Source organism: Oncorhynchus kisutch, linkage group LG12 (genome assembly GCF_002021735.2).
Source record: "Oncorhynchus kisutch isolate 150728-3 linkage group LG12, Okis_V2, whole genome shotgun sequence".
In the NCBI taxonomy this organism is placed as follows: domain Eukaryota; kingdom Metazoa; phylum Chordata; class Actinopteri; order Salmoniformes; family Salmonidae; genus Oncorhynchus; species Oncorhynchus kisutch.
The window spans coordinates 10454300-10482279 of NC_034185.2; the positions used below are offsets into that span (position 1 = coordinate 10454300).

The 27980-nt window shown below is 46.0% G+C and overlaps 1 protein-coding gene across 4 annotated transcripts in view; it reads left to right on the forward strand.

Annotated features, from left to right (window-relative positions):
• Positions 1–555: 555 nt before the first annotated feature.
• LOC109900504 (cholesterol 24-hydroxylase-like) overlaps positions 556–27980 on the forward strand; it is a 32026-nt gene continuing 4601 nt past the window's right edge. For 3 of the 4 annotated variants that reach the window (XR_004211856.1, XR_004211858.1, XR_004211857.1), the window contains exons 1-12: positions 598–856; positions 1100–1177; positions 1291–1372; positions 1581–1654; positions 1876–1962; positions 2049–2187; positions 2466–2579; positions 3104–3266; positions 13549–13614; positions 13739–13811; positions 14451–14535; positions 15137–15247. Coding sequence is in view for 1 of the 4 variants with exons in the window: in XM_031836843.1 (XP_031692703.1) it covers positions 708–856; positions 1100–1177; positions 1291–1372; positions 1581–1654; positions 1876–1962; positions 2049–2187; positions 2466–2579; positions 3104–3266; positions 13549–13614; positions 13739–13811; positions 14451–14535; positions 15137–15247 (1221 nt within the window). In the remaining 3 variants the exon portion in view is untranslated. Of the gene's footprint in view, positions 857–1099; positions 1178–1290; positions 1373–1580; positions 1655–1875; positions 1963–2048; positions 2188–2465; positions 2580–3103; positions 3267–13548; positions 13615–13738; positions 13812–14450; positions 14536–15136; positions 15248–27980 lie in introns of all 4 variants that reach the window. The other variant, XM_031836843.1, reaches the window with a different exon arrangement.

Below are 27980 nucleotides of genomic sequence, written 5' to 3' on the forward strand. Positions count from 1 at the left end.
AAGAATGGAGAACTCTTGGTCATGCGCGGTGTTCTATGTTATTCTGGTACTAACTAGTTTTACTAAATGTGAAGCTTCAGTTCAATTTCTTGTATTCAGAGTCTTTCGTATTATATAAATAAGTAATAAGAGCTAAGACTCTACATTTACGTTCAAACGGCTCTCCTGTTAAGTAGTGACCTGCGACATATGCCTAGTTTCCTGAAACGGGTCACAAATGTGGAAAAAGGGAAGGGGTCTGAATACTTACCTGAATGCACTGTATTTAAAAGATCTATAACCGAGTGAAGGGAGTTGTAAAGTAATAATTGAACGTGTAAATGTTCATTCATAGTCGGAACATAGGGTTTGTACGTTTACAGATCTATTTTAACATTTACATTTCATGTTTCACGCGTGGCTTTTCTTACAATCCTAACAATTTACATATGGATTTTCTTACATTTTTAACGATATATATATTCAACCTTTTGGCAGCTATCTTGCTCCATACAAGTGGGGTTCCTGAAAATGCAGAACCGCAGCCAAAAATAATTAATAATTAACGATCTGCTCGACGTGGACATATTTTATGCAGAGTAAACCCTTTCGCTTCACATATGCCTCTCTACTACTAGTACTACTACGGCTGACCAAATTCCGTCCCAAAAACAACGACCACATAACTGGTTTGCAGGGTCACCACGAGCTATCTAGTCTTTGGAAATATGGCCCTTTTCTCCTTCTTTGCAGGTTGGATCAGTTATTTGCTTATTTGCCTGCTTGGATTGATTTTCATCGCATTTCTCTGTTTTTGTCTTTACATAAAATATATTCATCTGAAATATGATCACATACCGGGACCACCAAGGGATAGGTGAGTCAGTATGATGTAACTTGAATATTTATTTTAAAATGCTGTACCTAAAAGTTATATTCAACTATATCGAGTGACAACGCATTGGATTTGTTGATAAGGAACTAGGTGAAAGTTAACCTCAACAGCCGTCAGGGTCGCTGTTTGACCTGCCTTTTTCATTTTCACTAGGTGAAGGGATCACTCATGTTATAACGTTCTTATTTTACATTTATGGATGAATTCGTCTCTTGTTCTCCCCAGTTTTTTATTTGGACATTTACCAACCATTCAGAGGGAGATGAGCAATGATCGAGTTGTCCACGACAAATTCCTGGAATGGTGAATTGAATGCTATTGAGCAGCAGTAGACATACACACACGCATGCACACACATACACATTATCAGGTGTTGTTTTTCCTGGGACAATAAAGATCTATTCCATCTTTGACAGGGCTGAGACTTATGGACCGGTCTACCGTATCAACGGTTTGCATGCTGTGATGTTGTGTGTGACCTGTCCTGATACCACCAAGGTAAACCTGTGAGATTACTGTAATTATAATCTCTGATGGCCTGACGACGTAAACACCTGACCAAATTAAGATTTTAGTTCTGGGTTAACCAAGATTAGTGTAATCATACATTTTACCATGTTAATTTCTGAAATGAAAGTGCTGTAAAATAACCCATTACCCCAATTCCCCTTTCAAACCAAACTGACACTTTTATTTGTCTCCACAGGAAGTCCTGATGTCACCGAAGTACCCCAAAGCCCCACTGTTCTACAAGCGTCTCTTTAACCTGTTTGGACAGAGGTGAGTCCTCTGTATAATTCATGTTATCTAAATATACTTCCTACTACTATTTATTGTGTCAATGTTTAAGTTTGTACAAACTCTTTCAACACAATCCCTCCTAATGCTGGTTATTGCATGCGTAGCCTACAGAGCATATAGACATTCAAACAGGACAACTTGGCCACTGGTCAGTTTATTCAGTCTTAGGGTAAATACTATGTTGGCCATCTTCTTCATAGGTTTTTTGGAAATGGCCTGGTCACAGCACAGAATCATGATGAGTGGTACAAACAGCGAAGAATAATGGACCCTGCCTTCAGCAGTCTGTAAGTCACTATAATTGATCAATCGACTCATTGATCACTCCATTGATCAATCCATCCAGCCATCCATCATTGCTGTGTATTGTTAGGTATCTGCGGGGTCAGATGGGTGCGTTCAACGAGAGGGCAGAGAAGCTGATGGATAAACTGGCGGACATGGCTGACACCAACACAGCTGCCAACATGCAACACATGTTCAACTGTGTGACACTGGATGTCATCACTAAGGTAACGGTCACTTCCTGTTACCCTCAGATCCCCACACTGCCCCTACAATTGATTATTTCTGTTATAAAGCTACATTTGTTTGTATATCTGACAGTAAAATTGTCATAACAGGCAGTTTTTTGCTTATGACAACTGATAACACACTCATTACCGAAGCAATATACAATTTAGTCTCACCAAGCCAATGTGCTAGCTATAATTAGCATAACTAGAACCAGGAGTTTTAGCTTATCATGTTGTAAGATGTTGTCAATCCTCTGTTTTTATCTCATCTGTAGGTGGCGTTTGGAGTGGAGCTGGATCTGCTGAAGGAGAGTGACTCTCCGTTCCCCAACGCTATAGAGACGTGTCTGAAGGGAATGGTCCACTATGTCAGAGACTTCACCTTCCAGGTAAATAATGACATCAAGTATGTTAGTGATGCTTCTCCACAACGATGGCTTATTGAATGGATCTATTTGAAATCCTACAGTTTCATCAGATAAAATCCTGTGTTATAAGAAACTAATACAATTAAAAAATGTACACTCATGAACAGTTTGTTCTAGTCTCTTGTTTCCATCCTTCCAAGTAGGAAGCCTGTAAGATGTGGCTAAATGCACCATAATGCGTTTTACAGCGTCACATTCCCTAGATGGGATTTAAATAAATGGTCGGATGTCATATCTCTAAAGATGTAGGAGTTTATTTTGAGCCTGTTTGCTACAGCTGGAAAATAATCCTGCAGCAACAAAAATGTGAATTATTATGTCGATTATAATTAATATACATTTTACATCAAGTCTGACATTTTTAAGTGGAAATTACAAACTTTACAAGCCTCTTTAAACATTCAATACACACATTTGCATTTCCTATATTCATATTCATATTCATATAATTGAAAAAGAGTAATCAACACATCCTACACATGTAGCTTTACCCAAAGAACAAGAAGTTCATCAACGAGGTGAAGAAGTCTTGTCAGCTGCTGCGTTCGACAGGCAGACAGTGGATCAACGAGAGGAAAATGGCCGTCCAAAACGGAGAGGACGTTCCAAAAGACATCCTCACACAGATCCTCAAGACGGCTGGCAAAGGCATGTTGTAGTAGCCTGATCCTAGATCTGTTCGTGCCGTCTTGCCAACTCCTGCAACTGTTCAAGAGAAGACGGCACAAACTGATCTGGGAACAGACTAACATTGGAGACCTTTTACCTGTCACTCTGCATGTGACTTGCTAAAACAGTGATGTTATTGATGAGGTTCAGTACCAGGGCCAGGCTAATGCAGGGACTTACTGTGGCTTAAGCCACTGGGCTCAGGCCCATGGGGGGCCCAAGAGGCAGCATAAAAATTTATAATAAATTATATTTTCAACAAAAAGGGAAATGTATACGGTATATATTATTCAGACCCCTTGACTTTTTCCACATTTTGTTACATTACAGCCTTATTCTAAAATTTATTAAATCGTTTTCCCCCTCATCATTCTTCACATAATACCCCATAATGACATCACAATACCCCATAATAATGAAGCAAAAACAGGTTTTTAGAAAATGCTGCGAATGACATTTTTTTTTAAATATCACATTTACATAAGTATTCAGACCCTTTACTCAGAACTTTGTTGAAGCACCTTTGGCAGCAATTACAGCATCAAGTCTCCTTGGGTATGACGCTACAAGCTTGGCACACCTATATTTGGGGAGCTTCTCCCATTCTTCTCAGCAGATCCTCTCAATATCTGTCAGGTTGGATGGGGAGCGTCGGTGCACAGCTATTTTCAGGTCTCTCCAGAGATGTTAGATCGGATTCAAGTCTGGACTCTGGCTGGGCCACTTAAGGACATTCAGAGACTTGTCCCGAAGCCACTCCTGCGTTGTCTTGGCTGCGTGCTTAGGGTCGTTATCCTTTTGGAAGGTGAACTCTCACCCCAGTCTGATGTACTGAGCGCTCTGTATCAGGTTTTCATCAAGGATCTCTCCGTACTTTGCTCCGTTCATCTTTGCCTCGATCCTGACTTGTCTCCCAGTCCCTGCCGCTGAAAAACATGCTGCCACCACCATGCTTCACCATAGAGATGCTGCCAGGTTTCCTCCAGACATGATGATTGGCATTCAGACCAGGGAATCTTGTTTCTCATGGTCTGAGAGTCTTTGGTGCCTTTTGGAAAACTCCAAGCGGGCTGTCATGTGCCTTTTACTGAGGAGTGGCGCCTGTCTGGCCACTCTACCTTAAAGGCCTTATTTGTGGAGTGCTGCAGAGATGACTGTCCTTCTGGAAGGTTCTCCCATCTCCACAGATATATATATTTCACCTTTATTTAACCAGGTAGGCCAGTTGAGAACAAGTCATCATTTACAACTGCGACCTGGCCAAGATAAAGCAAAGCAGTGCGACAAAAAACAACAGAGTTACACATGGGATAAACAAAAGTACAGTCAATAACAATAGAAACATCTATACTGTGTGTGCAAATGGTGTGAGGAGGTAAAGCAATAAATATACAATAGTAGCAAAGTAATTACAATTTAGCAAATCAACACTGGAGTGATAGATGTGCAGATGACGTGCAAGTAGAAATACTGGTGCATGAAAGAGCAAAAAATAGTTAATAAAAACAATATGGGGATGAGGTAAGTAGTTGGATGGGCTGTTTACGGATGGGCTGTGTACAGCTGCAGCGATCGGTGAGCTGCTCAGATAGAGGATGCTTAAAGTTAGTGAGGGAGAGATAAGTCTCCAACTTCAGTGATTTTTGCAAATCGTTCAGTCATTGGCAGCAGAGAACTGGAAGAATGTGTTGGCTTTGGGGTTGACCGGTGAGATATACCTGCTGGAGTGAGTTTTGCGGGTGGGTGTTGTTATGGTGACCAGTGAGCTGAGATAAGGCGGAGCTTTACCTAGCAAAGACTTATAGATGACCTGGAGCCAGTGGGTCTGGCGACGAATATGTAGCGAGGGCCAGCCGACGAGAGCATACAGGTCGTAGTGGTGGATGGTACATGGGGCTTTGGTGACAAAACGGATGGCACTGTGATGGACTGCATCTAATTTGCTGAGTAGAGTGTTGAAGGCTATTTTGTAAATGACATCGCTGAAGTCGAGGATCGGTAGGATAGTCAGTTTTACGAGGGTATGTTTGGCAGCATGAGTGAAGGAGACAAAATAGGAAGTTGATTTTAGATTTCATTTTGGATTGGATATACTTAATATGAGTCTGGAAGGAGTTTACAGTCTAGCCAGACACCTAGGTATTTGTAGTTGTCCACATATTCTAAATCAGAACCGTCCAGAGTAGTGATGCTAGTCGGGCAGGCGGGTGCGGGCAGCGATCGGTTGAAGAGCACGCATTTAGTTTTGCTTGTATTTAAGAGCAGTTGGAAGGAGTGTTGTATGGCATTGAAGCTCGTTTGGAGGTTTGTTAACACAGTGTCCAAAGAAGGGCCAGGTGTATACAGAATGGTGTTGTCTGCGTAGAGGTGGATCAAAGAGATTAAACAGACTAGTAATAGGGGTTGCAACAATGGAGGCAGATGATTTTAGAAAGAGAGGGTCCAGATTATCTAGCCCAGCTGATTTGTACGGGTCCAGGTTTTGCAGCTCTTTCAGAACGTCTGCTATCTGGATTTGTGTGAAGGAGAATCTGGGGAGGCTTGGGCAAGTAGCTGCGGGGGGTGTTGAGCTGTTGGCCGGGGTTGGGGTTGGGGTAGCCAGGAGGAAAGCATGGCCAGCCGTAAGAAATGCTTATTGAAATTCTCAATTATCGTGGATTTTTGGTGGTGACAGTGTTTCCTAGCCTCAGTGAAGTGGGCAGCTGGGAGGAGGTGCTCTTATTCTCTATGGACTTTACAGTGTCCCTTTTTGGAGTTAGAGCTGCAGGATGCACATTTCTGTTTGAAAAAGCTAGCCTTTGCTTTCCTAACTGACTGTGTGTATTGGTTCCTAACTTCCCTGAAAAGTTGCATATTGCTGGGACTATTCGATGCTAGTGAAGTACGCCATAGGATGTTTTTGTGCTGGTCGAGGGCAGTCAGGTCTGGAGTGAACCAAGGGCTGTTCTTAGTTCTACATTTTTTGAAAGGGGCATGCTTATTTAAGATGGTGAGAACTACTTTTAAAGAACAACCAGCACCCTCTACTAATGGGATGAGGTCAATATCCTTCCAGGATACCTGGGCCAGGTCGATTAGAAAGGCCTGTTCGCAGAAGTGTTTTAGGGAGCGTTTGACAGTGATGAGGGGTGGTCGTTTGACCGCGGACCCATAATGGATGCAGGCAATGAGGCAGGGATCACTGAGATCCTGATTGAAAACACCAGAGGTGTATTTGGAGGGCAAGTTGGTCAGGATCATTTCTATGAGGGTGTCCATGTTTACAGATTTAGGTTTGTACCTGGTGGGTTCTTTGATAATTTGTGTGAGATTGAGGGCATCTAGCTTAGATTGTAGGACGTTTGAGGTGTTAAGCATATCCCAATTTAGGTCACCTAGCAGAACGAACTCTGAAGATAAATGGCAACTCGATATTTTGTCAAGAAAAGATGCTAGAATATGCATATAATTGACAGATTTCGATAGAAAACACTAACATTTCCAAAACTGTAAAGATATTGTCTGTGAGTATAACAGAACTGATGTTGCAGGCGAAAGCCTGAGAAAAATCCAATCCGGAAGTGCCCCAGGTTTTGAAAGCGCTGCGTTCCAATGACTCCCTCTTTGGCTGTGAATGTACCATCAACGAGCTTACGCTTTCTACGTACTTCCCAAGGTGTCTACAGCATTGTGACGTAGTTTTACGCATTTCTGTTGAAGAATAGCCTTAGGCGGCCACATTGAGTAAGTGGTCACATGGTGGCTACGAGAGAGATTCTCGCGTAAAATACAGAGGTAGCCATTACTCCAATCGGTCCTATTGAAAAACGAATTGTCCCGACAGATATATTATCGAATAGATATTAGAAAAACACCTTGAGGATGGATTCTAAACAACGTTTGCCATGTTTCTGTCGATATTATGGATTCTGGTGACCACAATTTCCGGGCGATTTCTCAGCCAAACGTGAAAAACAAATGGAGCTGTTTCGCCTACAAAAATAATCTTTTGGGAAAAAATGAACTTTGGCTATCTACCTGGGAGTCTCGTGAGTGAAAACATCCAAAGTTCATCAAAGGTAAACTATTTAATTTGATTGCTTTTCTGATTTCGTGACAAGGTTGCCTGCTGCTAGCAAGGCATAATGCTATGCTATGCTAGGCTATGATAAACTTACACAAATGCTTGTCTAGCATTGGCTGTAAAGCATATTTTGAAAATCTGAGATGACAGGGTGATTAACAAAAGGCTAAACTGTGTCTCAATATATTTAATTTGTGATTTTCATGAATAGGAATATTTTCTAGGGACATTTATGTCCGTTGCGTTATGCTAATTATTGTCAGGCGATGATTACGCTCCCGCATGCGGTTTTGGGAATATCAAAAGGTGTTAAGGTCCTGGAGTGGCCTAGCCAGTCTCCAGACCTTAATCCCATAGAAAATCTGTGGAGGGAGCTGAAGGTTCGAGTTGCCAAACGTCAGCTTCAAAACCTTAATGACTTGGAGAAGATCTGCGAAGAGGAGTGGGACAAAATCCCTCCTGAGTGCAAACCTGGTGGAAAACTACAAGAAACGTCTGACCTCTGTGATTGCCAACAAGGGTTTTGCCACCAAGTACTAAGTCATGTTTTGCAGAGGGGTCAAATACTTATTTCCCTCATTAAAATGCTAATCAAGTTATAACATTTTTGACATGCGTTTTTATGGATTTTTTTTAATTTTATTTTTAATTTTACCTTTATTTAACCAGGCAAGTCAGTTAAGAACACATTCTTATTTTCAATGACTGCCTGGGAACAGTGGGTTAACTGCCTGTTCAGGGGCAGAACGACAGATTTGTACCTTGTCAGCTCGGGGGTTTGAACTCACAACCTTCCGGTTACTAGTCCAACGCTCTAACCACTAGGCTACGCTGCCGCCCCAGAGTTAAAGTGGGCAAATGTACAAAATCAGCAGGGGATCAAATACTTTTTTCCCTCACTGTATATGATGAACAGAGAGGAGCAGTGACGTAAAAGAGGGGTTGGCGGGTGGTGGGTGGGACACAATGCAGATAGCCCGGTTAGCCAGTGTGCGGGAGCACTGGTTGGTCAGCCCAATTGAGGTAGTATGTACATGGATGTATAGTTAGTGACTATACATATATGATCAACAGAGAGTAGCAGCAGCGTAAAAAGAGGGGTTGGGGAAATAGTCCGGGTAGCCATTTGATTACCTGTTCAGGAGGCTTATGGCTTGGGGGTAAAAACAGTTTAAGAAGCCTTTTTGTCCTAGACTTGGCACTCCAGTACCGCTTGCCATGCAGTAGTAGAGAGAACAGTCTATGACTGGGGTGGCTGGGGTCTTTGACAATTTTTAGGGCCTTCCTCTGACATCGCCTGGTGTAGAGGTCCTGGGTGGCAGGCAGCTTAGCCCCAGTGATGTACTGGGCCGTACGCACTACCCTCTGTAGTGCCTTGCAGTCAGAGGCCGAGCAATTGCAGTACCAGGCAGCGATGCAGGCCGGTGCTAGCAGAAGCGTCTTCAACGACGTCCGGCAGAGGCCAGGTTGAGGGCACAATGTACGGGATTACGTCGGCAGACCAGTCGTGATTTATCGACTGGGCTCCGTGTCAACAAAGGGTCCAGGCCAATTGGCAAAATAGGTATTGTAGCTGGAGTAGTTTTGTTTGCAAGCTAGATGAACTCAAGAGCGAAATTCAGAGTGACCATCGGGTTCTTGGTCACCTCCCTGACCAAGGCCCTTTTCCCCCGATTGATCAGTTTGGTCTGGTGGCGAACTCTAAAAACAATCTTGGTGGTTCTAAACTTCTTCCATTTAATAATGATGGAAGCCACTGTGTTTTTTGGGGACCTTCAATGCTGCTGAAATGTTTTGGAACCCTTCCCCAGATCTGTGCCACGACACAATCCTGTCTCAGAGCTCTATGGGCAATTCCTTCGACCTCATGGCTTGTTTTTTACTCTGACATTACTCTGACATGCACAGGTCAACTGTGGGACCTTTATATAGACAGTTGTGTGCCTTTCCAAATGATGTCCAATCAATTGAATTTAACACAAGCGAACTCCAATGAAGTTATAGAAACATCTCAAGGATGATCAATGGTAACAGGATGCATCTGAGCTCAATTCTGAGTCTAATAGCAAAGGGTCTGAATACTTATGTAAATAAGCTATTTCTGTTTTTATTTTTAATACATTTACAAAATATTCAAAAAATCAGTTTTTGCTCTTTTCTTTTTACAATTTTCTACATTGTAGAATAATAGTGAAGACATCCAAACTATATAATAACACATGGAATCGTGTGATAACAAAAAAAGTGTCACCACCCTTTGCCTTGATGACAGCTTTGCAAGATCTTTGCATTCTCTCAACCAGCTTCATTAACTAGTGTCATGGTGCTACGTAACACCAGAAGATTGTGGAAAAGGATAGATGCCCACAAAGAACATTGGGAAACAGTTGTTGTCTGTAATATCATGAAATGGGAATACTGTATATTATCAAATCAGTCCTCTAGGTTGAATTATTACGTGATTAAACTAATCATGTAAACATCAATTAACTAGGAAGTCTCGGCACCAAGGAAAATGTTGAGATTTACAGAGTTATAATTTTCCGAATATAACTCTTCAGATATTTTAATATTTGATCGATTATTCATTCTCATTAATATATTATTATTACCTCATCAGTTCTCATTACTGAACGTCGCAAACCCTATTCTAAATCACCGATATACAAATTGGCTTAATTATCTAACTAATTAAGTAACTACATAATCACACAGAATTACATAAAGAAACAGTAGATATTGGTTACTAACTAACGAAGTGTGCTGAGAGTCGGGAAGCAAGTTCAGGGAGTGAGTGTTTAAATAAATAAACACAACATCATACAAAATAAGAAACACGAACAACGCACACACAGGAAACAGGAACAGAAACAATGAGGCCTAGCTGCAGACTAGCAATTATATGTCTAAGATTTGCTCTTATTCTGTAGTGATCGATAGTCTCAGAGTTGAACCATTTCCAGCCGTGTAGCCAAACTACAGGTGTGGTTCTAATGGTCTATAGAATTGTAGCCATTCCAACGTGGGGACTCTGTCCCGGCGTTCTTTGACTTAATGTATATTTTGTAGGAAGTGGGTTTTATACTCTGTGGAAAAAGGGGTGGTTCTATGACACCTGATGTAATGTCTGGGCTCACGGGGGTGTGGCTACTGGCTAGTAAAAACTTAATAGCTAAACTACTATCTCTTTCAGAAGGCCAACTTGGCATTACATCTTCTGACAAATAGTTTCATATTCAATCATATATTTTACACAACATTCAGGTAGAAAATTAATAACTGAGAAATGTACACTTCCAAAGCTACCGTTATTCTGTGCTACCGTCCTTCCTAATGTCACAAAATTAAACAACTTTGACAGGATTGTTCTTTAAATATCCACGGACCATTCCCACATTCTCAAAAATATAAATATTGTTTAATCCTCCAATTTTGGGGAATAGGAGTTGAACAAAGAGATGCTCTTTGTTCCTTAGGTTTATTTCCCATTTCTTTCTGCATGACCAGGAATTTATGACCTGTTGTAAAGTCATAAAGCTTGTGGTGTGAGAGAGGGGAGAGCCTCGATATACACCCCAAAGGGCCATGTCGTGACAGTAGTCACCTGGAATGCATTTCTATGAACAGGTTTGATGTGTTAATTTGTGTTGTGACAAGGTAGGGATGGTATACAGAAGATATCCATGTTTGGTAAAAGGCAAAGGGTGGCTATTTTGAAGAATCTAAAATATTAAATGTATTTTGATTTGTTTAACACTTTTTTGGTTACTACATGATTCCATATGTGTTATTACATACTTTTGATGTCTTCACTATTATTATACAATGTAGAAAATAGTAAAAATGAAGAAAAACCTTTGAATGAGTAGTTGTGTCCAAACTTTTGACTGGTACTGTATATAGTTTTGATAGATGTTATGTATATATAGAGATTTTAGACATTTTCTAACTGAAACCGCCAACCACATGAGCATTCAGGAGCTCTCAATGAGTATAGACAGCCTGCTGCTGCTCTGAGCTCTCAATGAGTATAGACAGCCTGCTGCTGCTCTGAGCTCTCAATGAGTATAGACAGCCTGCTGCCGCTCTGAGTATAGACAGCCTGCTGCCGCTCTGAGCTCTCAATGAGTATAGACAGCCTGCTGCTGCTCTGAGCTCTCAATGAGTATAAACAGCCTGCTGCCGCTCTGAGTATAGACAGCCTGCTGCCGCTCTGAGCTCTCAATGAGTATAGACAGCCTGCTGCTGCTCTGAGCTCTCAATGAGTATAAACAGCCTGCTGCCGCTCTGAGTATAGACAGCCTGCTGCCGCTCTGAGTATAGACAGCCTGCTGCCGCTCTGAGTATAGACAGCCTGCTGCCGCTCTGAGTATAGACAGCCTGCTGCCGCTCTGAGTATAGACAGCCTGCTGCTGCTCTGAGCTCTCAATGAGTATAAACAGCCTGCTGCCGCTCTGAGTATAGACAGCCTGCTGCCGCTCTGAGTATAGACAGCCTGCTGCCGCTCTGAGCTCTCAATGAGTATAGACAGCCTGCTGCCGCTCTGAGCTCTCAATGAGTATAGACAGCCTGCTGCTGCTCTGAACTCTCAATGAGTATAGACAGCCTGCTGCCGCTCTGAGTATAGACAGCCTGCTGCCGCTCTGAGCTCTCAATGAGTATAGACAGCCTGCTGCCGCTCTGAGCTCTCAATGAGTATAGACAGCCTGCTGCTGCTCTGAGCTCTCAATGAGTATAGACAGCCTGCTGCTGCCTGCTGCTGCTCTGAGCTCTCAATGAGTATAGACAGCCTGCTGCTGCCTGCTGCTGCTCTGAGGTCTCAATGAGTATAGACAGCCTGCTGCTGCTCTGAGCTCTCAATGAGTATAGACAGCCTGCTGCTGCTCTGAGCTCTCAATGAGTATAGACAGCCTGCTGCCGCTCTGAGCTCTCAATGCTGCCGCTCTGAGCTCTCAATGAGTATAGACAGCCTGCTGCTGCCTTCTGCTGCTCTGAGCTCTCAATGAGTATAGACAGCCTGCTGCCGCTCTGAGCTCTCAATGAGTATAGACAGCCTGCTGCCGCTCTGAGCTCTCAATGAGTATAGACTGCCTGCTGCCGCTCTGAGCTCTCAATGAGTATAGACAGCCTGCTGCTGCCTGCTGCCGCTCTGAGCTCTCAATGAGTATAGACAGCCTGCTGCCGCTCTGAGCTCTCAATGAGTATAGACAGCCTGCTGCTGCCTTCTGCTGCTCTGAGCTCTCAATGAGTATAGACAGCCTGCTGCTGCCGCTCTGAGCTCTCAATGAGTATAGACAGCCTGCTGCCGCTCTGAGCTCTCAATGAGTATAGACAGCCTGCTGCCGCTCTGAGCTCTCAATGAGTATAGACAGCCTGCTGCTGCCTTCTGCTGCTCTGAGCTCTCAATGAGTATAGACAGCCTGCTGCTGCCTGCTGCCGCTCTGAGCTCTCAATGAGTATAGACAGCCTGCTGCTGCTCTGAGCTCTCAATGAGTATAGACAGCCTGCTGCCGCTCTGAGCTCTCAATGAGTATAGACAGCCTGCTGCTGCTCTGAGCTCTCAATGAGTATAGACAGCCTGCTGCCGCTCTGAGCTCTCAATGAGTATAGACAGCCTGCTGCCGCTCTGAGCTCTCAATGAGTATAGACAGCCTGCTGCCGCTCTGAGCTCTCAATGAGTATAGACAGCCTGCTGCTGCCTGCTGCCGATCTGAGCTCTCAATGAGTATAGACAGCCTGCTGCTGCTCTGAGCTCTCAATGAGTATAGACAGCCTGCTGCCGCTCTGCTAATTGTCAGATGAGAGGTGGTAGGGGGGGTAACTGGGGGGCCCTGCCTTAATTGGATAACTGATTAATACAAAAAAAATGAAATAAGCTGCAAGTCTAAGCCCATACATAAGGCAAATAAAATAAAATAAAATGTAAATGTTATTTTTTTATCCAACCACAGGACGCTGCTTTCAATGTTCAAAATACACCAGAGAGCATAATTTAGCCGCAGAGGATCAATATTTTAAACACAATTGATTTGGGTAAAAAATGTATTATAAGCACATACAAGAAATTGCCAAAATCAAGGAAAACACTAACGTAGTGTCTTAAAACTGTGTTTGTTACGGTGCCTATGAGTTCTTAATCGGGCCCTGAGTAGCACTATTGTCTCAATGCTGTAAACTGATATATTTCCATCATTTCAGAGGAAAACATAGCAAACGATGATGAGGAGCTTATGCTGGACAACTTTGTGACGTTCTTCATTGCGGGTACGTCTCCCTGAAACAAGCACTAGTCTTTCTTTTATTCCATCTTAGTAATATAGTTTCTCCCACACAATTGAAGTTTGAAGAAACAACAGTCACAGTACTTTTGTTGTTTTAATCTTGACAGGGCAAGAGACAACAGCCAATCAACTAGCTTTTGCCGTCATGGAACTGGGAAGGCTGCCAGAGATACTGACGAAGTAGGTTTCAACGCCCTGATCTATTTCACCTGTCCTTGTGATTGTCTCCACCCCCTCCAGGTGTCGCTTATTTTCCCCAGTGTATTTATCCCTGTGTTTCCTGTCTCTCTGTGCTTGTTCGTACTATCAAGGCACAAGGCGAGACCAAAATGCAGACACAGGAGGCAGATGGTTGCAGTCTTACAATGTTAATTAATCCAAAGGGATAGGCAAGAGAATGGTTGTGGACAGGCAAAAAGGTCAAAACCAGATCAGAGTCTGGGAGGTACAGAGTGGCAGACAGGCTTGTGGTCAAGGCAGGCAGAATGGTCAGGCAGGCGGGTACAAAGTCCAAAAACAGGCAAGGGTCAAAACCGGGAGGACTAGAAAAAGGGAAATGCAAAAAAACAGGAGAAAGAGAAAAACGCTGGTTGACTTGGAAACATACAAGATGAACTGGCACAGAGAAACACGAAACACGGGGATAAATACACTGGGGAAAATAAGCAACACCTGGAGGGGGTGGAGACAATCACAAGGACAGGTGAAACAGATCAGGGTGTGACAGTAGGACTTGTTTTCATAATTTATATTTTGGTTATTGATAATTTCTGTAATAAAAACAGGTTGGTTGAGTTTGTGAGTGTCTCTGACCTCTAGGGTGAGGCAGGAAGTGGATGACGTCCTCGGGATGAAACAGGAAATCAGCTTTGACGACCTGGGGAAAATGACCTACCTGTCTCAGGTAAATGATCTACCTGTATCGTGTCCATTTTGTGTTGTCTTGTCATTACTAATTACTAGCATGATTTCATACTAAAAAAAGCTAGAAGCAGAGCTGCCATTTCTGTCGGTGCCATCTTAACTATACTTGTACTATATTAACTGCAGTTAACTGTGTGACCAACTGGATGTAAACCCGGTTCGTCTGAATGCTACAAGACTGTTTTAGCCCGGCTCAGCTAAAGCCTATTACATTCCACTGGGCAACAACTGGTTCAGTCGACATTGTTTCCACGTCATTTCAACTAAAAAACATCTATGCGATTATGTTGAATCAACGTGGAAAACCGATTGGATTTGCAAAACGACTGAAGGCCATTTCATCTTTTTGCACCCAACATTTAACCTAAATCCAATGACGGTGAAATGTTGTTTTCATGTTTAATTCATTTTGACAACTCAATCAAATATAAATCAAAACTAGATGTTGAATTGATGTCTGTGCCCAGTGGGATGTACCTCAGGGAGCTAACGCAAGTGTTCAAGTCTCGGGTCACGTAACTCTTCACATCGTCAATTAATCAGCATGGTGTGTTTGATTCATATCATCTCCCCCCCGTCAGGTTTTGAAGGAGACTCTAAGGTTGTACCCTACAGCACCAGGCACTTCTCGTTTCATCTCCAACGACATCGTCATCAACGGCATCCCCATCCCAGCAGGAGTCACATGCGTCGTGAGTAGTCACCTCAAAAACAATGTGGAGGAGTGATGACTGTTGTATGATAATATCTCTAGGTTTAGTTGTGGTGTTAACATGTGATACGTTGTGGTACCTCAATGTGGTAAAGGAATGAAGTAGCCTTGTCTAAGCCAGTATGGCTCATACCTCAATGTAGTAAAGGAATGAAGTAGCCTTGTCTAAGCCAGTATGGCTCATACCTCAATGTAGTAAAGGAATGAAGTAGCCTTGTCTAAGCCAGTATGGCTCATACCTCAATGTAGTAAAGGAATGAAGTAGCCTTGTCTAAGCCAGTATGGCTCATACCTCAATGTAGTAAAGGAATGAAGTAGCCTTGTCTAAGCCAGTATGGCTCATACCTCAATGTAGTATAGGAATGAAGTATCCTTGTCTAAGCCAGTATGGCTCATACCTCAATGTAGTATAGGAATGAAGTATCCTTGTCTAAGCCAGTATGGCTCATACCTCAATGTAGTATAGGAATGAAGTATCCTTGTCTAAGCCAGTATGGCTCATACCTCAATGTAGTATAGGAATGAGGTATCCTTGTCTAAGCCAGTTTGGCTCATACCTCAATGTAGTAAAGGAATTACGTATCCTTGTCTAAGCCAGTATGGCTCATACCTCAATGTAGTAAAGGAATGAAGTATCCTTGTCTAAGCCAGTATGGCTCATACCTCAATGTAGTAAAGGAATGAAGTAGCCTTGTCTAAGCCAGTATGGCTCATACCTCAATGTAGTAAAGGAATGAAGTAGCCTTGTCTAAGCCAGTATGGCTCATACCTCAATGTAGTAAAGGAATGAAGTAGCCTTGTCTAAGCCAGTATGGCTCATACCTCAATGTAGTAAAGGAATGAAGTAGCCTTGTCTAAGCCAGTATGGCTCATACCTCAATGTAGTATAGGAATGAAGTATCCTTGTCTAAGCCAGTATGGCTCATACCTCAATGTAGTATAGGAATGAAGTATCCTTGTCTAAGCCAGTATGGCTCATACCTCAATGTAGTAAAGGAATGAAGTATCCTTGTCTAAGCCAGTATGGCTCATACCTCAATGTAGTAAAGGAATGAAGTAGCCTTGTCTAAGCCAGTATGGCTCATACCTCAATGTAGTAAAGGAATGAAGTAGCCTTGTCTAAGCCAGTATGGCTCATACCTCAATGTAGTAAAGGAATGAAGTAGCCTTGTCTAAGCCAGTATGGCTCATACCTCAATGTAGTAAAGGAATGAAGTAGCCTTGTCTAAGCCAGTATGGCTCATACCTCAATGTAGTAAAGGAATGAAGTATCCTTGTCTAAGCCAGTATGGCTCATACCTCAATGTAGTAAAGGAATGAAGTAGCCTTGGCTAAGCCAGTATGGCTCATACCTCAATGTAGTAAAGGAATGAAGTAGCCTTGGCTAAGCCAGTATGGCTCATACCTCAATGTAGTAAAGGAATGAAGTATCCTTGGCTAAGCCAGTATGGCTCATACCTCAATGTAGTAAAGTATGTAAACATAACATTTCTCAAAACACCATGATTGTGTAATGAAATTATGACAGGTAGGTGTGTTTTTGAATGTGACCCCAATGTAAATGTTTTAATACCAAAGCCCCATATACAAATCAAATCAAATGTATTTATATAGCCCTTCGTACATCAGCTGATATCTCAAAGTGCTGTACAGAAACCCCCCCTATGTGGGGTGGCCAGTCCTCTTCTGGCTGTGCTGGGTGGAGATAATAACAGAACATGGCCAAGATGTTCAAATGTTCATAAATGACCAGCATGGTCGTATAATAATAAGGCAGAACAGTTGAAACTGGAGCAGCAGCACGGTCAGATGGACTGGGGACAGCAAGGAGTCATCATGTCAGGTAGTCCTGGGGCATGGTCCTAGGGCTCAGGTCCTCCGAGAGAGAGAGAGAGAAAGAAAGAGAGAAGGAGAGAATTAGAGAACGCACACTTAGATTCACACAGGACACCGAATAGGACAGGAGAAGTACTCCAGATATAACAAACTGACCCTAGCCCCCCGACACATAAACTACTGCAGCATAAATACTGGCGACTGAGACAGGAGGGGTCAGGAGACACTGTGGACCCATCCGAGGACACCCCCGGACAGGGCCAAACAGGAAGGATATAACCCCACCCACTTTGCCAAAGCACAGCCCCCACACCACTAGAGGGATATCTTCAACCACCAACTTACCATCCTGAGACAGGGCCGCCACTGCGACCTGTACGCTCTCGTTGGCTGGCGCTCGCTTCATACTCGTCGCCAAACCCACTGGCTCCAGGTCATCTACAAGACCCTGCTAGGTAAAGTCCCCCCTTATCTCAGCTCGCTGGTCACCATAGCAGTACCCACCAGTAGCACACGCTCCAGCAGGTATATCTCTTTGGTCACCCCCAAAACCAATTGTTCCTTTGGCTGCCTCTCCTTCCAGTTCTCTGCTGCAATGACTGGAACAAACTGCAAAAATCTCTGAAACTGGAAACCCTTATCTCCCTCACTAGCTTTAAGCACCAGCTGTCAGATCAGCTCACAGATTACTGCACCTGTACATAGCCCATCTATAATTTAGCAGAAACAACTACCTCTCCCCTTACTGTATTTATTTATTTATTTTGCTCCATTGCACCCCATTATTTCTATCTCTACTTTGCACATTCTTCCACTGCAAATCCACCATTCCAGTGTTTTACTTGCTATATTGTATTTACTTTGCCACCATGGCCTTTTTTTGCCTTTACCTCCCTTATCTCACCTCATTTGCTCACATTGTATATAGACTTATTTTTCTACTGTATGTTTGTTTTATTCCATGTGTAACTCTGTGTTGTTGTATGTGTGGAACTGCTTTGCTTTATCTTAGCCAGGTCGCAATTGTAAATGAGAACTTGTTCTCAACTAGCCTACCTGGTTAAATAAAGGTGAAATCAATAGAAAATAAAAAATACACAGAATGTGTTTTAAAACAGAATTGTAGGAACTCCAAAGTGTTTTTTTCAAGTGCTTGAGGCGTCAAATCAGGAAGGATCAGGTTTGATCCCGGGCTGTGTCGCTGCCGGCCATGACCGGGAGACCCATGAGGCAGCGCATAATTGGCCCAGCATCGTCAGGGGAGGGTTTGGCCGGCCGGAATGTTCTTGTCCCATTGCGCTCTAGCGACTACTGTGGCTGGCCGGGCGCATGCACGCTGACACGTTCGCCAGTTGTATGGTGTTTCCTCCGACACATTGGTGCGGTTGGCTTCAGGGTTAAGCAAGCAGTGTGTCAAGAAGCAGTGCGGCTTGGCAGTGTCATGTTTCGGAGGACTGATGGGTCTCGACCTAAGCCTCTCCCGAGTCCGTACAGGAGTTGCAGCGATGGGACAAGACTGTAACTACCTACTGGGGAGAAAACGGGGTAAAAAGTTAATACATGATACATTTAGTTGATATTTTACCCACTCGGCCACACTGTAAAAATGATTCTGGGCTGAATTGAAATTGAATCTAAAAAACTACCAACATATATTTAATAAAAATGTATGCAAGTTATTTCAATGATTTGTTCATTTCATTTTACCAAAGTAATGTAAATCCAATTTAATGAACAATTAATCCACCTGGACTATTTACATTGATCCCCCCCTTTGTTTTTACGTGGCTCCTTGCTGTTTACTATCTGTGCATAGTCACTTAGAAATGACCTTAACTAACCTGTACCCCTGCACATTGACTCAGTAGCCCTACCTTACCCCCTGCATATAGCCTCCACATTGACTCAGTAGCCCTACCTTACCCCCTGCATATAGCATCCATATTGACTCAGTATAGCATTACCTTACCCCCTGCATATAGCCTCCACATTGACTCAGTAGCCCTACCTTACCCCCTGCATATAGCCTCCACATTGACTCAGTAGCCCTACCTTACCCCCTGCATATAGCATCCGTATTGACTCAGTATAGCATTACCTTACCCCCTGCATATAGCCTCCACATTGACTTAGTAGCCCTACCTTACCCCCTGCATATAGCATCCATATTGACTCAGTATAGCATTACCTTACCCCCTGCATATATCCTCCACATTGACTTAGTAGCCCTACCTTACCCCCTGCATATAGCATCCATATTGACTCAGTATAGCATTACCTTACCCCCTGCATATATCCTCCACATTGACTCAGTAGCCCTACCTTACCCCCTGCATATAGCCTCCACATTGACTCAGTAGCCCTACCTTACCCCCTGCATATAGCCTCCACATTGACTCAGTAGCCCTACCTTACCCCCTGCATATAGCCTCCACATTGACTCAGTAGCCCTACCTTACCCCCTGCATATAGCCTCCACATTGACTCAGTAGCCCTACCTTACCCCCTGCATATAGCCTCCACATTGACTCAGTAGCCCTCCCTTACCCCCTGCATATAGCCTCCACATCGACTCTGTAGCCCTACCTTACCCCCTGCATATAGCCTCCACATTGACTCAGTAGCCCTACCTTACCCCCTGCATATAGCCTCCACATTGACTCTGTAGCCCTACCTTACCCCCTGTATATAGCCTCCACATCGACTCTGTAGCCCTACCTTACCCCCTGCATATAGCCTCCACATTGACTCAGTAGCCCTACCTTACCCCCTGCATATAGCCTCCACATTGACTCTGTAGCCCTACCTTACTCCCTGCATATAGCCTCCACATTGACTCAGTAGCCCTACCTTACCCCCTGCATATAGCCTCCACATCGACTCTGTAGCCCTACCTTACCCCCTGCATATAGCCTCCACATCGACTCTGTAGCCCTACCTTACCCCCTGCATATAGCCTCCACATCGACTCTGTAGCCCTACCTTACCCCCTGCATATAGCCTCCACATCGACTCTGTAGCCCTACCTTACCCCCTGCATATAGCCTCCACATCGACTCTGTAGCCCTACCTTACCCCCTGCATATAGCCTCCACATTGACTCAGTAGCCCTACCTAACCCCCTGCATATAGCCTCCACATTGACTCAGTAGCCCTACCTTACCCCCTGCATATAGCCTCCACATTGACTCAGTAGCCCTACCTTACCCCCTGCATATAGCCTCCACATTGACTCAGTAGCCCTACCTTACCCCCTGCATATAGCCTCCACATTGACTCAGTAGCCCTACCTTACCCCCTGCATATAGCCTCCACATTGACTCAGTAGCCCTACCTTACCCCTGCATATAGCCTCCACATTGACTCAGTAGCCCTACCTTACCCCCTGCATATAGCCTCCACATTGACTCAGTAGCCCTACCTTACCCCCTGCATATAGCCTCCACATTGACTCAGTAGCCCTACCTTACCCCCTGCATATAGCCTCCACATTGACTCAGTAGCCCTACCTTACCCCCTGCATATAGCCTCCACATTGACTCAGTAGCCCTACCTTACCCCCTGCATATAGCCTCCACATTGACTCAGTAGCCCTACCTAACCACCTGCATATAGCCACCACATTGACTCAGTAGCCCTACCTTACCCCCTGCATATAGCCTCCACATTGACTCTGTAGCCCTACCTTACCCCCTGCATATAGCCTCCACATGGACTCTGTAGCCCTACCTTACCCCCTGCATATAGCCTCCACATGGACTCTGTAGCCCTACCTTACCCCCTGCATATAGCCTCCACATGGACTCTGTAGCCCTACCTTACCCCCTGCATATAGCCTCCACATGGACTCTGTAGCCCTACCTTACCCCTGCATATAGCCTCCACATGGACTCTGTAGCCCTACCTTACCCCCTGCATATAGCCTCCACATTGACTCAGTAGCCCTACCTAACCCCCTGCATATAGCCTCCACATTGACTCTGTAGCCCTACCTTACCCCCTGCATATAGCCTCCACCTTGACTCAGTAGCCCTACCTTACCCCCTGCATATAGCCTCCACATTGACTCTGTAGCCCTACCTTACCCCCTGCATATAGCCTCCACATTGACTCAGTAGCCCTACCTAACCCCCTGCATATAGCCTCCACATTGACTCAGTAGCCCTACCTTACCCCCTGCATATAGCCTCCACATTGACTCAGTAGCCCTACCTAACCCCCTGCATATAGCCACCACATTGACTCAGTAGCCCTACCTTACCCCCTGCATATAGCCTCCACATTGACTCTGTAGCCCTACCTTACCCCCTGCATATAGCCTCCACATTGACTCAGTAGCCCTACCTAACCCCCTGCATATAGCCTCCACATTGACTCAGTAGCCCTACCTTACCCCCTGCATATAGCCTCCACATTGACTCAGTAGCCCTACCTAACCCCCTGCATATAGCCTCCACATTGACTCAGTAGCCCTACCTTACCCCCTGCATATAGCCTCCACATTGACTCAGTAGCCCTACCTTACCCCCTGCATATAGCCTCCACATTGACTCAGTAGCCCTACCTTACCCCCTGCATATAGCCTCCACATTGACTCAGTAGCCCTACCTTACCCCCTGCATATAGCCTCCACATTGACTCAGTAGCCCTACCTTACCCCCTGCATATAGCCTCCACATTGACTCAGTAGCCCTACCTTACCCCCTGCATATAGCCTCCACATTGACTCAGTAGCCCTACCTTACCCCCTGCATATAGCCTCCACATTGACTCAGTAGCCCTACCTTACCCCCTGCATATAGCCTCCACATTGACTCAGTAGCCCTACCTTACCCCCTGCATATAGCCTCCACATTGACTCTGTAGCCCTACCTTACCCCCTGCATATAGCCTCCACATTGACTCAGTAGCCCTACCTAACCCCCTGCATATAGCCACCACATTGACTCAGTAGCCCTACCTTACCCCCTGCATATAGCCTCCACATGGACTCTGTAGCCCTACCTTACCCCGTGCATATAGCCTCCACATGGACTCTGTAGCCCTACCTTACCCCCTGCATATAGCCTCCACATGGACTCTGTAGCCCTACCTTACCCCCTGCATATAGCCTCCACATGGACTCTGTAGCCCTACCTTACCCCCTGCATATAGCCTCCACATGGACTCTGTAGCCCTACCTTACCCCCTGCATATAGCCTCCACATGGACTCTGTAGCCCTACCTTACCCCCTGCATATAGCCTCCACATTGACTCAGTAGCCCTACCTAACCCCCTGCATATAGCCTCCACATTGACTCTGTAGCCCTACCTTACCCCCTGCATATAGCCTCCACATTGACTCAGTAGCCCTACCTTACCCCCTGCATATAGCCTCCACATTGACTCTGTAGCCCTACCTTACCCCCTGCATATAGCCTCCACATTGACTCAGTAGCCCTACCTAACCCCCTGCATATAGCCACCACATTGACTCAGTAGCCCTACCTTACCCCCTGCATATAGCCTCCACATGGACTCTGTAGCCCTACCTTACCCCGTGCATATAGCCTCCACATGGACTCTGTAGCCCTACCTTACCCCCTGCATATAGCCTCCACATGGACTCTGTAGCCCTACCTTACCCCCTGCATATAGCCTCCACATGGACTCTGTAGCCCTACCTTACCCCCTGCATATAGCCTCCACATGGACTCTGTAGCCCTACCTTACCCCCTGCATATAGCCTCCACATGGACTCTGTAGCCCTACCTTACCCCCTGCATATAGCCTCCACATTGACTCAGTAGCCCTACCTAACCCCCTGCATATAGCCTCCACATTGACTCTGTAGCCCTACCTTACCCCCTGCATATAGCCTCCACCTTGACTCAGTAGCCCTACCTTACCCCCTGCATATAGCCTCCACATTGACTCTGTAGCCCTACCTTACCCCCTGCATATAGCCTCCACATTGACTCAGTAGCCCTACCTTACCCCCTGCATATAGCCTCCACATTGACTCTGTAGCCCTACCTTACCCCCTGCATATAGCCTCCACATTGACTCTGTAGCCCTACCTTACCCCCTGCATATAGCCTCCACATTGACTCTGTAGCCTACCTTACCCCCTGCATATAGCCTCCACATTGACTCTGTAGCCCTACCTTACCCCCTGCATATAGCCTCCACATTGACTCTGTAGCCCTACCTTACCCCCTGCATATAGCCTCCACATTGACTCTGTAGCCCTACCTTACCCCCTGCATATAGCCTCCACATTGACTCTGTAGCCCTACCTTACCCCCTGCATATAGCCTCCACATTGACTCTGTAGCCCTACCTTACCCCCTGCATATAGGCCTCCACATTGACTCTGTAGCCCTACCTTACCCCTGCATATAGCCTCCACATTGACTCTGTAGCCCTACCTTACCCCCTGCATATAGCCTCCACATTGACTCTGTAGCCCTACCTTACCCCCTGCATATAGCCTCCACATTGACTCTGTAGCCCTACCTTACCCCCTGCATATAGCCTCCACATTGACTCTGTAGCCCTACCTTACCCCCTGCATATAGCCTCCACATTGACTCTGTAGCCCTACCTTACCCCCTGCATATAGCCTCCACATTGACTCTGTAGCCCTACCTTACCCCCTGCATATAGCCTCCACATTGACTCTGTAGCCCTACCTTACCCCCTGCATATAGGCCTCCACATTGACTCTGTAGCCCTACCTTACCCCCTGCATATAGCCTCCACATTGACTCTGTAGCCCTACCTTACCCCCTGCATATAGCCTCCACATTGACTCTGTAGCCCTACCTTACCCCCTGCATATAGCCTCCACATTGACTCTGTAGCCCTACCTTACCCCCTGCATATAGCCTCCACATTGACTCTGTAGCCCTACCTTACCCCCTGCATATAGCCTCCACATTGACTCTGTAGCCCTACCTTACCCCCTGCATATAGCCTCCACATTGACTCTGTAGCCCTACCTTACCCCCTGCATATAGCCTCCACATTGACTCTGTAGCCCTACCTTACCCCCTGCATATAGCCTCCACATTGACTCTGTAGCCCTACCTTACCCCCTGCATATAGCCTCCACATTGACTCTGTAGCCCTACCTTACCCCCTGCATATAGCCTCCACATTGACTCTGTAGCCCTACCTTACCCCCTGCATATAGCCTCCACATTGACTCTGTAGCCCTACCTTACCCCCTGCATATAGCCTCCACATTGACTCTGTAGCCCTACCTTACCCCCTGCATATAGCCTCCACATTGACTCTGTAGCCCTACCTTACCCCCTGCATATAGCCTCCACATTGACTCTGTAGCCCTACCTTACCCCCTGCATATAGCCTCCACATTGACTCTGTAGCCCTACCTTACCCCCTGCATATAGCCTCCACATTGACTCTGTAGCCCTACCTTACCCCCTGCATATAGCCTCCACATTGACTCTGTAGCCCTACCTTACCCCCTGCATATAGCCTCCACATTGACTCTGTAGCCCTACCTTACCCCCTGCATATAGCCTCCACATTGACTCTGTAGCCCTACCTTACCCCCTGCATATAGCCTCCACATTGACTCTGTAGCCCTACCTTACCCCCTGCATATAGCCTCCACATTGACTCTGTAGCCCTACCTTACCCCCTGCATATAGCCTCCACCTTGACTCTGTAGCCCTACCTTACCCCCTGCATATAGCCTCCACCTTGACTCTGTAGCCCTACCTTACCCCCTGCATATAGCCTCCACATTGACTCTGTAGCCCTACCTTACCTCCTGCATATAGCCTCCACATTGACTCAGTAGCCCTACCTTACCCCCTGCATATAGCCTCCACATTGACTCTGTAGCCCTACCTTACCCCCTGCATATAGCCTCCACATTGACTCTGTAGCCCTACCTTACCCCCTGCATATAGCCTCCACATTGACTCTGTAGCCCTACCTTACCCCCTGCATATAGCCTCCACATTGACTCTGTAGCCCTACCTTACCCCCTGCATATAGCCTCCACATTGACTCAGTAGCCCTACCTTACCCCCTGCATATAGCCTCCACATTGACTCAGTAGCCCTACCTTACCCCCTGCATATAGCCTCCACATTGACTCAGTAGCCCTACCTTACCCCCTGCATATAGCCTCCACATTGACTCAGTAGCCCTACCTTACCCCCTGCATATAGCCTCCACATTGACTCAGTAGCCCTACCTAACCACCTGCATATAGCCACCACATTGACTCAGTAGCCCTACCTTACCCCCTGCATATAGCCTCCACATTGACTCTGTAGCCCTACCTTACCCCCTGCATATAGCCTCCACATGGACTCTGTAGCCCTACCTTACCCCCTGCATATAGCCTCCACATGGACTCTGTAGCCCTACCTTACCCCCTGCATATAGCCTCCACATGGACTCTGTAGCCCTACCTTACCCCCTGCATATAGCCTCCACATGGACTCTGTAGCCCTACCTTACCCCTGCATATAGCCTCCACATGGACTCTGTAGCCCTACCTTACCCCCTGCATATAGCCTCCACATGGACTCAGTAGCCCTACCTAACCCCCTGCATATAGCCTCCACATGGACTCTGTAGCCCTACCTTACCCCCTGCATATAGCCTCCACCTTGACTCAGTAGCCCTACCTTACCCCCTGCATATAGCCTCCACATTGACTCTGTAGCCCTACCTTACCCCCTGCATATAGCCTCCACATTGACTCAGTAGCCCTACCTAACCCCCTGCATATAGCCTCCACATTGACTCAGTAGCCCTACCTTACCCCCTGCATATAGCCTCCACATTGACTCAGTAGCCCTACCTAACCCCCTGCATATAGCCACCACATTGACTCAGTAGCCCTACCTTACCCCCTGCATATAGCCTCCACATTGACTCTGTAGCCCTACCTTACCCCCTGCATATAGCCTCCACATTGACTCAGTAGCCCTACCTAACCCCCTGCATATAGCCTCCACATTGACTCAGTAGCCCTACCTTACCCCCTGCATATAGCCTCCACATTGACTCAGTAGCCCTACCTAACCCCCTGCATATAGCCTCCACATTGACTCAGTAGCCCTACCTTACCCCCTGCATATAGCCTCCACATTGACTCAGTAGCCCTACCTTACCCCCTGCATATAGCCTCCACATTGACTCAGTAGCCCTACCTTACCCCCTGCATATAGCCTCCACATTGACTCAGTAGCCCTACCTTACCCCCTGCATATAGCCTCCACATTGACTCAGTAGCCCTACCTTACCCCCTGCATATAGCCTCCACATTGACTCAGTAGCCCTACCTTACCCCCTGCATATAGCCTCCACATTGACTCAGTAGCCCTACCTTACCCCCTGCATATAGCCTCCACATTGACTCAGTAGCCCTACCTTACCCCCTGCATATAGCCTCCACATTGACTCAGTAGCCCTACCTTACCCCCTGCATATAGCCTCCACATTGACTCTGTAGCCCTACCTTACCCCCTGCATATAGCCTCCACATTGACTCAGTAGCCCTACCTAACCCCCTGCATATAGCCACCACATTGACTCAGTAGCCCTACCTTACCCCCTGCATATAGCCTCCACATGGACTCTGTAGCCCTACCTTACCCCGTGCATATAGCCTCCACATGGACTCTGTAGCCCTACCTTACCCCCTGCATATAGCCTCCACATGGACTCTGTAGCCCTACCTTACCCCCTGCATATAGCCTCCACATGGACTCTGTAGCCCTACCTTACCCCCTGCATATAGCCTCCACATGGACTCTGTAGCCCTACCTTACCCCCTGCATATAGCCTCCACATGGACTCTGTAGCCCTACCTTACCCCCTGCATATAGCCTCCACATTGACTCAGTAGCCCTACCTAACCCCCTGCATATAGCCTCCACATTGACTCTGTAGCCCTACCTTACCCCCTGCATATAGCCTCCACCTTGACTCAGTAGCCCTACCTTACCCCCTGCATATAGCCTCCACATTGACTCTGTAGCCCTACCTTACCCCCTGCATATAGCCTCCACATTGACTCAGTAGCCCTACCTTACCCCCTGCATATAGCCTCCACATTGACTCTGTAGCCCTACCTTACCCCCTGCATATAGCCTCCACATTGACTCTGTAGCCCTACCTTACCCCCTGCATATAGCCTCCACATTGACTCTGTAGCCCTACCTTACCCCCTGCATATAGCCTCCACATTGACTCTGTAGCCCTACCTTACCCCCTGCATATAGCCTCCACATTGACTCTGTAGCCCTACCTTACCCCCTGCATATAGCCTCCACATTGACTCTGTAGCCCTACCTTACCCCCTGCATATAGCCTCCACATTGACTCTGTAGCCCTACCTTACCCCCTGCATATAGCCTCCACATTGACTCTGTAGCCCTACCTTACCCCCTGCATATAGCCTCCACATTGACTCTGTAGCCCTACCTTACCCCCTGCATATAGCCTCCACATTGACTCTGTAGCCCTACCTTACCCCCTGCATATAGCCTCCACATTGACTCTGTAGCCCTACCTTACCCCCTGCATATAGCCTCCACATTGACTCTGTAGCCCTACCTTACCCCCTGCATATAGCCTCCACATTGACTCTGTAGCCCTACCTTACCCCCTGCATATAGCCTCCACATTGACTCTGTAGCCCTACCTTACCCCCTGCATATAGCCTCCACATTGACTCTGTAGCCCTACCTTACCCCCTGCATATAGCCTCCACATTGACTCTGTAGCCCTACCTTACCCCCTGCATATAGCCTCCACATTGACTCTGTAGCCCTACCTTACCCCCTGCATATAGCCTCCACATTGACTCTGTAGCCCTACCTTACCCCCTGCATATAGCCTC